Source organism: Oratosquilla oratoria, chromosome 19, assembly GCF_046742065.1.
Source record: "Oratosquilla oratoria isolate Oo_2021 chromosome 19, ASM4674206v1, whole genome shotgun sequence".
Classification (NCBI taxonomy): Eukaryota; Metazoa; Arthropoda; class Malacostraca; order Stomatopoda; family Squillidae; genus Oratosquilla; species Oratosquilla oratoria.
In genome coordinates, this window is record NC_134795.1 from 13271194 (window position 1) to 13283693 (window position 12500).

The window sequence follows — 12500 nt, forward strand, 5'->3', positions numbered from 1 at the left end:
TCAAATAGGGAATCAGTCGATGCAGCAATAAATATAATGAATGAATACATAGCTAGAATGAACTAACAATAAATGAAAAGATACACAGATTGTTTATTCAATGAATAGATAACTAATATAAATAAGAATTAAATAATAAATAAGATGGCTGTTGGACTTGTATAAGATTAGTTTATGTCTTAGATGGGTTTACATACATAAATAAATACCTAAAAAGAACCAACAATAGGTAAATGGATACAAGAATGATTTAATAAAATAACAGGTAACCAAGAAAGTAAAACGAAATGATAAGTGAGATTACTGTTGGACAAGAATATAATTACTTTTTATCTTGATATAAAAAGTAACAGGTAACCGAGAAAGTACACAAATAAAACGATAAATGAGGTCACTCTTGGACTAGAATAGAATTACTTTTCATCTTGATTTAATAAATTAACAGGTAACCAAGAAAGTACACAAATGAAATGATAAATAAGATCACTCTTGGACTAGAATAGAATTACTTTTCATCTTGATTTAATAAACTAACAGGTAACCAAGAAAGTACACAAATGAAATGATAAATGAGATCACTGTTGGACAAGAATAGAATGATTTTTTATCTTGATTCAATAAGGTAACAGGTAACCAAGAAAGTACACAAATGAAATGATAAATGAGATCACTGTTGGACTAGAAAAGAATTACTTTATTTCTTGGAAGGGTTTATATATTCCCTCCCCTAGCGCCCCACTTTGATTTTGTTGTGTCGACTGGAGCCGTTGGTCGGATCTCAGCCTGTGTGAACTTCCAGTCCACCCGGATTCCACCCGGAAGAAGATCCTTCCAGTCCACCCGGATTCCACCCGGAAGAAGATCCTTCCAGTCCACCCGGATTCCACCCGGAAGAAGATCCTACCAGTCCACCCGGATTCCACCCAGAAGAAGATCCTTCCAGTCCACCCGGATTCCACCCGGAAGAAGATCCTACCAGTCCACCCGGATTCCACCCGGAAGAAGATCCTACCAGTCCACCCGGATTCCACCCGGAAGAAGATCCTTCCAGTCCACCCGGAAGAAGATCCTACCAGTCCACCCGGATTCCACCCGGAAGAAGATCCTTCCAGTCCACCCGGATTCCACCCAGAAGAAGATCCTTCCAGTCCACCCGGATTCCACCCGGAAGAAGATCCTACCAGTCCACCCGGATTCCACCCGGAAGAAGATCCTACCAGTCCACCCGGATTCCACCCGGAAGAAGATCCTTCCAGTCCACCCGGATTCCACCCGGAAGAAGATCCTTCCAGTCCACCCGGATTCCACCCGGAAGAAGATCCTACCCAAAATAAATAAACTTGTTTTGTATAATTCACTAAACACACGTAAACGTGGGTACATCTCTGAAGACTTGATAAGAGGGTATTACATCAATTAGCACAAAACTGATCGACTGTTTCCCGAGGTCACTATCTTTTTTATAAGAAAAGGAAGATGTCTTCAGGTTGAAATCACTATCTGAGGTGAATAAAAGCGTTTGTTCGTTTTAATCGGAATGAAATGTGTAGATTAGGAGTTATCCATCGGAACAATTTTAATCCTTTTCTGGGTTAATTAAGAGATCACCTTTTATTTTAATAAATTGCTTGGTGTAGGCAGAAAAAAATAAGAACGACTAGATCTGACACCAATGTGAGCAATAAGTCTAGGTGAGATATATTCTTCAAGCCATTCCAAGAATAAGCCACTAAATTCAAAAACATTGAGGGACATTCTAGGAATGGGCCGGTAAATTGACCACCTCAGATAAGTAACATCCAATGCATATCTCGTTCTGGCAATTCGGAAATTATATTACTCTGTGGTTAGGGTAGTCTCGGTCGGTGCCTCTTGTAATAAAAATCCTCTATTTACCCATTAGCTTACTAATAATTCCCGGTTTCAGGTCGGAAGAGATTTCGTAAAGGCTGTAAATGATTTGAATGGCTTGAAGAATATACGTCACCTAGATTTATTGCTCACATTGGCATCAGATCTAGTCGTTCTTATGGTCTCTTGCAGTCTCCTTCATTCTTATGTTATTATACAGAAGTAGCCAAATCTCATTGGACAGGTGTGCCACGATGAACCCAGTCACGGATCGGTGCCTACCTCGTGGTGACACTGTTGGATGTCTCTCTGTATTTTTCTCTCTCTCTCTCTCTCTCTCTCTCTCTCTCTCTCTCTCTCTCTCTCTCTCTCTCTCTCTCTCTCTCTCTCTCTCTCTTTCTCTTTACAATTCAAGTCCACTTCGTCATCCACATACCATTAGATACAGAAATAATACCAGGACTGTAGTAATAATATTAATGATAAAAAAACAAAAAAACAATGAAGAGTTCGGTCGTCGAGTGAACTGAGATACTAACGTCTAGATGCGAGAAGCTGAATGAATGGTGGTTCGAGTCCGCTAGATAGTCAACGCGTGATGGCATTAAGATATATGGTCATACATTCTCCAAACTCCGACGAAGACATGAATGGCTAGTCACCTCGTAAGTTGAATAATCGTTGGAAAATAAAGAAAAATTGATAATGTAACTTTTAATAATTGCAGACCTTTAGCCAAGAATTCACTGAGGCCCTTTACTTTCGAATCTGTTCCATCACTTCACAAATGTGCACGAGAGGTCTTGGAGATGTCTCATCCAGTTACCTTGTAGCTTGAATGATTGTTGGAAAACAGAGAAACACTGATAATATAACTGTTTCAACAACTGCAGATCTTTCAGGCAAGAATTCACCGTCGAGTCACTGCCATCATTACACATGTTTGCACGAATGGTCTTTGGAAATGTCAGATCCAGTATCCCAGTACTGCCACCGCTTCTGGAGTCCCTTTTATACCTCAGCTTATCTCACAACCTACGTGCAAACTCACTCAATTGCTGGAAAGAGGTCTCCATCTGGTTTGGCATAGCGAGAATGACCATAAGAAATCCCAGTATCCGGCTGATTCAACATCGCGCACTTTTGACATTGCCGAAGAAAGAAAGAAAGAAAGAAAGAAAGAAAGAAAGAAAGAAAGAAAGAAAGAAAGAAAAAAAAAAAATATATATATATACATACATATATATATACATATATATATAGATAGATAGATAGATAAAAAATCAGCATTGAACTCGAATCTATTCGACACTTCACGAAGAGATACCACTTAATTGTCAAGCCCCTGAAAATATACTGTACAGCACCATAAAAATATATATCTATAATCGCAGTAAATACGAAAAAAGATTTGTAACAAAAAATAATATATATACAAGCTTGAATCACATTATATATTGAAATCATTCAATCTTTTATGCTTAGATATGAAATTCATTAAGGAATGTCACACGAAATAATTACTTGATTAAATCATTTGCATTGAAATACTTATGCTACAGTTGTGTTAATGCAAGAGAGGGCCATGTTCACTGAGTTCAAATCTGAAACGGTTTTTGCACATGAAGTCACGGGGATATTCTAGTTCAACAGAACATCGAGATACACTGTATCGTATCAGTGAATAAGTAATTAGTTTTAGATAAACAAGAGGGGGATACTTGTTTCGTAAAGGGTATCCTGTTTTTTTCTTGAATAAACTAGAGGAAAAAACAAATACAATACAGAGGCAGGAAAGCACAGTGTCGACTCTGGAACCACGGAATGTTGTTCACCATTTTCTTTTTAGGATAGAATTATTAAGTGCATCTCTTTCGACATTTAAGTACGTATTTTAAACAAAAGTATGCTTGCTATTCAGTGATAGTTCTCTTTAGTACTGAACTACATTTATATTAAGGTTATAAAGGATTACAAAGGATTACAAAAGGCGGAGCATGCCGACAGGAGACCTTTTGGTCCATAACTAGGTCGGATGCAAAATATATATATATAATAATGATAAATAAATAATAAATAGGTAAGTAAATAAATAAAAGTTTTAATAATGTAAATAATAATAAATAAAATAAGTAAATGCATAGTTAAATGATAAACAAACAATAGTAAATAAATAAAAACGAAGCAAATAAGAATTATGATAATATATAAAATAGTAAATAAAATAAATAAATGCAAGGTATAGTTAAATAATAAACAAAAAGGTCAATAGTAAATAACAATGAATTGACAGATATCTAATAATAAATGAAAACCAAGCAAATAATAAACAAACAGACAAATGATAACAAACAAATAAACAAATGATATAAAATAAATGGTAGTCATTACAGCATCCTGCTTAGATGGTTATCTAAACGAATCCTAAAGCTTCGAACTGAATTACATTACACTGCCTCTACAGGAAGTTTATTACATTCATTAACTACACGGCTGGCGAAGCTGTTTCTAACCACTTCCAAATTAAATCTATTTCCTGACAGTTTGAGGCCATTATTTCTTGTCGGATTCTCATTCAATTATGAAAATTTTGTCACTTTTAAAGATGTCAATCCCCTTTAGAATCTTAAAGACCTGTATCAAGTTACTTCTGAGCCTACGTTTTTTTTAGGGAAAACAGATTCATATGCTTTAGTCGATTTTTGTATGATTTATTTTCTATATTTGGAATCAGTTTTGTGGCTCGCCGTTGTACTTTTTCCAATCTGTCAATGTCTTTAATGAGATTCGGTGATCATACGGAAACAACATATTCCAAATGTGGACGAATGCCTTTCTAGTCAATGAAATAAAACCCTAACACACACACACACACACACACACACACACACACACACACACACACACACACACACACACACACACACACACACACACACACACACACACACACACACACACACACACACACACACACACACACACACACACACACACACACACACACACACAAGCCTCGCACTAAATCCATCAGATTGCCCAAGAGGGACAGTAACTGCTTCAATCCCTGAACGGAGACCAATTTCGTGTCTGCGTCTGTCAACATTGCTACATCCTTTCATCTCTTCGCTGATGACATAATGAGCTTAGTGCATCCCTGTATGGATTGAATGATATTCATATGATTAATATTATTTGCACCAAAGATGACAGACACCAAAAGGACATTCTTCCGAAAGAGCCTAATACCAAACGCACCTGTTACCCAAGTGCCGCTCTTTGAAAGGAAATACAGGTTTGGCCTCCACCCTGGTCTGCTGTCCCCGGCTAATTCTCTTGACTGGATCGTTCACTTTGTCCAGGAACCCTCTCTCTCTCTCTTTCTCTCTCTCTCTCTCTCTCTCTCTCTCTCTCTCTCTCTCTCTCTCTCTCTCTCTCTCTCTCTCTCTCTCTCTCTCTGTCTCTCTCTCTCTCTCTCTCTATCGATCTATCTCCCTCTTCCCCCGTTGTCTCTCTCTCTCTCTTTCTCTCTCACTCTCTCTCTCTCTCTCTGTCTCTTCCCATTTTCTTCCTAAAATGTAGCAAAGACGTAGGAAAGGCAACTGTTTCCAGCTGAGTTGCATAGAGAGAAATCACGCTTATCATAAGTAGGATTAATCAATGCATTTGCCGCCCGTCCGCCCCTTGCCCCTGGCGGCAGACGACATGACGGTGGTGGTCCAGGGGGAACAAGGGAGAGGAGGAGGAGGAAACAGAGGATGAAGACAAACAAGGGAAAAGGGGGGAGACACAAAAGAAGAAGAGAACACTGAGATGTGGAGAGCAATGATGGCGAAGGGTATACGACAAAGGGCGTTTAGATGCCACCGAAGGTAACGGTCGCTGCTGGAAATCGGAGAGAAGTGCGGGGATCGAACTAAGGACTAGGGTAGATGGGGGGGGGGAAGGTGGAGAAAAGGCAAGGAGAAAAAAGGAGAGGGAAGGGAAAGAGAAGAGACGAAGAGGAATTGAGAATGTTGGAAGGCAGGAAGGGAAGTTGAGGGTTTGATGACGGGAATAGAGGAAAAGAGAATAGAGATGGACAGGTGGATATGAAGCAAGGGTGGAAGATGGAATAGAAATAGAGATAGATGTGATAAGAAGTAAGAAGAGGGACAGTAAAGGAAGAGATGATATGGGATGAGGGACAGAAAGAAAATATATATCTGAATATATGAGCGACAACACGGTTTCGAACGTAAAGTCTCTTGTGCAACCAACATTGTCAACTTTTGCAGAAGTCACCACAAGCTATGACAAAAGAAACAGTGCGGCTTTGATTACCCACACCTTGGCAAAAGATTCTGGCACTATTTTGGTCTACAAACTATCATGCAATCATGAAGGGTAAGCTCTTGGTAACAGAAATGATTCTGCTGCAGATGGGAATATGATAAGTGAGGAAATTTTCTACAGTAGTTTGGAAAGCTAGAAGTTATTTATAACAATGTCAGGGTGAAGAACAAAATGAAGAACAAAAAGTTCTTGATACAGTCATCAGAAATAGTTATAAGTTATCTGAGCTTAGCATCATTTCTGCCTTAGAGAAAGCAAGTACAAAGGATCACATAGGAAAACCATGCCGACAGGAGACCTTTTGGCCCGTAACTAGGCCGGATGCGAAAAAAATAATAGATAAATAAATAGATAAATAAACAATCAAGCAAATGAAAAAATAAGTTAATGAATGAACAAAAAGGTAAATAAGTAATTAGATAAATAGCCAAATAAATAGATAAATAAATAATATTGATAAATATATAATGATAATAAACAGAGATAAATGATAAATAATAATAAATAAACAGACAAATAATAATCATCTATAATGAATAATAAATGGCCAATAAAAAGAAACAGATATATGGAAATAGATAATAATAAATAGATAAATAATAACAAATAAATTGATAAAATAAAATAAAATAAATGTCAGGGGTTAGAGCATATTGCTAGGCGTTTATCTAAATGAATTTTAAAACTTCGAATTGTACTACATTGCACTGACTTTGCATGAATCTTATTCCTTTCATTTACTACACGGTTGGCAAAGTTATTTCTACTCACTTCCAAATTACATATATTCCTGACAGTTTGAAGCCAATGTTTTCTGTCTGATTCGCATTCAAAGACATGTATCAAATCACCCTTGAGTGTCCGCTATTTCAGGGCAAATATCCATATGCTTTTGTCAATTTTCGTATGATTACGTATAAATACGATATTACATTGTCAACGTATTGTTCATAGGATGAGTCCAACCCTGATAAAAAAGTGTATATACTCACACACACACACACACACACACACACCCACACACACACACACACACACACACACACACACACACACACACACACACACACACACACACACACACACACACACACACACGGCCCGGTGGCGGATTGGTAAAGCACTGGCCTCACAAGCCGGAGAACCGGGGTTCGATTCCCCGGCCGGGCGGAGACAAGTTGGGTTTGTCTCCTTTCACGTGTAGCCCCTGTTCACCTAGCAGCGAGTAGGTACGGGACGTTAGTCAAGGAGTTGTGACCTTGCTGTCCCGGTGTGTGGAGTGTGAGTGGTCTCAGACCTACCCAGAGATCTGCTAATAATGAGCTCTGAGCTCACTGCCGTAGGGTGGTGTCTGGCTGTCTCGAAAAGACGCTGCAGCAGATCCGAGGTGAATACACACACACAGAAACACACACACACACACACACACACACACACACACACACACACACACACACACACATAGATCGGACCTACGAGCTCTGAGCTCTCTTCCAGGAGGGAAATAGCTGTCGATCACGAGTCGAACACGTGATCCAAAAGACCAAGTGAATACACATATATATATATATGTATATATATATATATATATATATATATATATATATACATATATGTGTATATATACATGTATGTATATATACATGTATGTATATATACATGTATGTATATATATATATATATATATATACATATATATATAATTTTTTCATATATTTATACGTCTACCCACACTTTGAATATGTTTTCATTTGTTTCATAAGTCTCCAAACTCCAATAAAGATAATTACAAATTATAAAGAATGTACCAACCATCTCTTGACTTCATTCCAAATACCAAATACATCTGTGAAAATTGTCTGAAATATGTGAACATATTTTCTCAAGAAAATTAAAAGTTTGGGGGAATTTCATCCAAGTTCAGGGGATCAAGAATGCCCGCAATACGAAGCAAACGGAAATGAAGAAAACAGAAATATTAGCAAGAAAATTGTTCAATGTTTACTCAGCAAAGAAAACGCTATAAATGACAAACGTATTGAAAGATTTATAGACTTAAGAAGAAGAAAACACATAGAAGAAAGCGAAGGTATGGACAAGGAAAGGAACATATATGAGCTGGAGATTTGAGAAAATTACAAATTTAAATAAGAATAGTAACAACATGAGGAAGATACTGAGAGATGGTGTAAGAAATAGCAACACGAGGTGAATGGAGTAAAGTTGAAAAAAGGGAAACAAGAATATGGAACGAAATAGTTCAGAAAGGCTAACGTTCGTGAGCCTCAAGAAACTACATCAATATTGCCAAAGAAAATGGCAGTAAACTATTGTCATTCCTGGAATTAGACGTTCAGACGCTACGAATGCTGAAAGGGTTTGATGTTATGACAATTAAGACCCATGGATATACACTATATGTGCACTATATGTACATATACATATACATATACATATACATATACATATACATATACTGTACATATACATATACATATGCATATACATATACATATACATATATGATATATAATATATATATATATATATATGTATATATATATATATATATATATATATATATATATATATATATATATATATACATATATATATATATATATATATATATAGATAGATAGATAGATAGATAGATAGATAGATACTCATATGGGTGGTGTGTGTGGGTGGGGTGGTGTGTGTGTGTGTGTGTGTGTGTGTGTATGTATAATGCCGCGCGCCCTCCATTGGTACTCCCTCCTATGACAACAAAGAGGAGGCAATTTTATTCATAGTATAGTGGAAGCCTACTAAGGTCCGGATGGATCGAGATTCCATTCAAACTGAATAGTCTTTTTTTATCTCACTAAATCATTATGGTATGGAAATAAGGAATGGGTGGAAAGGCACTAAACTGGATCGGGTTAGGGGCGTGTAACGGGACAGTGGCCCGAAGTGATGAGAAGGGAGAGGGCAGCTAATAGAAGAGAGGAGGCAGGTGCCACTGGGAGGGATATATAAGAACGAAATTAATTTAGAGGTGTAGGTGATTAATGCAAGAGGAGGTGATGCTGAGCAGAGTAAGACTGGTAGAAGGGAGATATGTGGGTAAGGAGTAATGGTGAGGGGGAGGGAGGGAGAGATAAGACAAAGGAAAGTGGGCTTTGTGAAGTGAATTCTGCTAGACACGCTAGAAACTTGAGGTATTACTTGTGAGTCAGATCGATGAAGAGACCTGCAGTAAGAACCTGTTTGAATCATATATAACACAACATAGAATAGATAGAGATCAGTATCAAGAAAAACAGAGATATAAAGAAAAAATAAACATAACAGAAACAGAGATACAAAGGAAAAACATAAAAGAAGATCTATAGCACGAAAAAAAGTGGGAAAACGTTGAGCTGACACGACATAAGGAGATATGATCCCCACTGGGACCAAATAATGAGAGTCTGATGACAAAGAACTCGTAGACAACGAGCCCAACACGGACTCGTCGAACCTGAGCCGAACCTTAATCCGAGTGTCATCTGGTCGATGATAGCGTTGTAGTGAGCGGCAGCTTCATCGTTCATGCACCAGCCGCCTCCGATGAACTCCAGCTGTCCACGCGCCACCAGGCTCTGCAAGACGTTCGGTACTCATTACCCTTACATTACTACTAATGAATTCTAATTTCCACGAGCAGACAGACATCAGCTCTAATTAGAAATTGTAAACACAACACTTGATGATCGTTCTACTCTTCATTCATGTGTATCAGACACGAGATAATGGCAGGAATTCATTAGAAACTAAACGGCCTCTCATCAGTGTCCCCTTGTTGTCGCATTACTCATTCATGCATGGCGTCTCTCCCGAGAGGCTTTTTTCACGTGATAATTTGTTTTATGAATGTTCCCATTTGTTCCGATACCAACTACTATACTTCCTCTTTCTCATCTTCCAATTCCTTTCATTTCTCTTTTCTTCCTACTCTACTTTTCTTTCGTTTTCTCTCTTCCCATTTTATTCTTATAATTTAAAATGTTTCATTTGTGAGTGGAGAATAGAAAGATAGTTACATGAGTTCGTCAATTTTAGTTTTATCCTTTCTTTAGGGAACACAAACGCTTTACAATCTATCCCTACTTTACACTGATTGAAAGCATAAATACATACTAATATATATGTACTCTCATGGATGGTGAAATATTAATTGATAGTTGAAACAAAATCATTTTTAAAGTGTACTCAAAGTTTTTTGGGCTCAGCAGATCTCATTTTTCGTGGCTAGATATCATTAATGTTAAGCAAACACATTTTTTGAAGCTTGGGTGTTGTATGATTATATTGAAAGGATTTTACGTTTCTCTTGATAGGAAAAGGATCCAGCATTGACAGTTTTGACAAATCACCAAGACAGTTTTCCACGATTTTGTTACCAAATACCAAGAATCCAATCCAGAGTATGAAGAAAATTATTTCCTCGACTTCGTACCTACCATGATCATTTTTAGACAATTATTTTCATTAGGAATTCATATCAAAATCTTGATCATAGAGTATCAGTTATTGAAATAACTAAATATGTTGGTATTTGTTGTATGGATACGAAGAGCCACATTTCGTTTACCAGAAGTTTTCAGCGATAACAATAACTATGAAAATCATAATCCATTACTTTTGATATATTCTTTAGCTTGGGTGAGATGTTCTGTACTCACGTTGCCGAACAGTTAATTTGTAGTTCTCCAATTTGGTTACGATCCATATCTTTTTCTCAACATTTCATATGTTAATGTACGTTTTACGAGGGCTTTTTATTATTTAATAAATTTCCACTAATTTTATGTGCGAGGCCATAGCTGTTACAATGGCGTTCACTAAGGTGGTCAAAATCACCTATCGTTCAAACATCTTTTGGTCCTCATCGATACACAAGGGTTAGATATCATTATTATTCTTTATCAATATTTACCCGAAAAAACCCACTGACATTCCTTTAAGATAAACAAAACTGGGTCCTATGAACTAGATCAAGGTACTAAAAAAAAAAAAAAAAAAAAAAAAAAAGAGTACTTACTGGAGATTATAATTCTATTCTGTCTACTGTCAGACTGACTTTATTCAGCTAAACGTGACAAGGTCATCCTATTAAAACAGCAGGGCAGAATTCGCCTTGATAGATTTAACCTGGACAATTTTAGATTTATGGAGGAACTAGGCAAGAACCGGTTTACCAATAGAATGGTTTCTGAATGTAGTGTGTGCTGAACCTATTGTTTTTTTTAAAGAGAAGATTAGATAGCTTTATGGATAGAGATGATAGGTGGTAATGGATATGGAACTGTCTAGTGTAGCACTTATGTTCTTTTGCAGTCTCCTTCATCCTTATGTTCTCATGTTCTTATGTTCTCTCCGGTAGCGAAGGTCTAACGAGCAATTGTAATCAGAAAATAATTATGGAAATTTGAGATAATGTACAAAGTTTGGCTCATTAAGACAAACAGTAAAATCTATAGATATTTGAGATGGCGTTTACTATGGCCGCAGCTGTGGGGTGTAAGTAATTAGGACACATACTCAACCGGTAGTGTATCTTACTTGTAAATGAGAATCTCAATTATTCTGAATAGTCTTTGACTGGGAAGCACCGGGATTCTATGGATAATCGTTAAGTAGTGCTTGGTGGTTTCAGAAGGAAATCTTAATATATTCATCTGTATCACACACAACACACATGCCGGGGGATTGATTTTGATATCACCTTCACAGAAAATGTTAATATTGGAGTTCACACATGCTTACATCCACAGGCAACTAAACGTACGCACACGCACACACACACACACACACACACACACACACACACACACACACACACACACACACACACACACACACACACACACACACACACACACACACACACACACACACACACACACACACACACACACACACACACACACACACACACACACACACACGACTCGGTGGCGCGGTTGGTAGAGTCTCCGACTGTTACTACGGTGGTCCGGGTTCGAATCCTGCCCAGGGCTGAAATAATTTCAGTATCGCTGCGCTTCGAGTCGTTACTCCAACTCTTGTGGGCGGGGAGTTGGGTGTGTGTGTGCGTGTAAGGTCACAGCATTACCCATAGATCGGTCATACGAGCTCTGAGCTCTCCACCGGGAGGGAAATAGCTGTCGATCACGAGTCCAAGACGTGATCCAAAGACCATGGTGAATACACACACACACACACACACACACACACACACACACACACACACACACACACACACACACACACACACACACACACAC

General features: G+C 37.8%; 1 protein-coding gene across 2 annotated transcripts in view; it reads right to left on the reverse strand.

Moving 5' to 3' along the window:
- The window catches only part of LManII (Lysosomal alpha-mannosidase II), a 670847-nt gene that overhangs the window by 418640 nt on the left and 239707 nt on the right, over positions 1–12500 (reverse strand). For both annotated transcript variants that reach the window (XM_076202638.1, XM_076202637.1), the window contains exon 4: positions 9703–9812. In XM_076202638.1, the coding sequence (XP_076058753.1) occupies positions 9703–9812 (110 nt within the window). The remainder of the gene's footprint in view (positions 1–9702; positions 9813–12500) is intronic.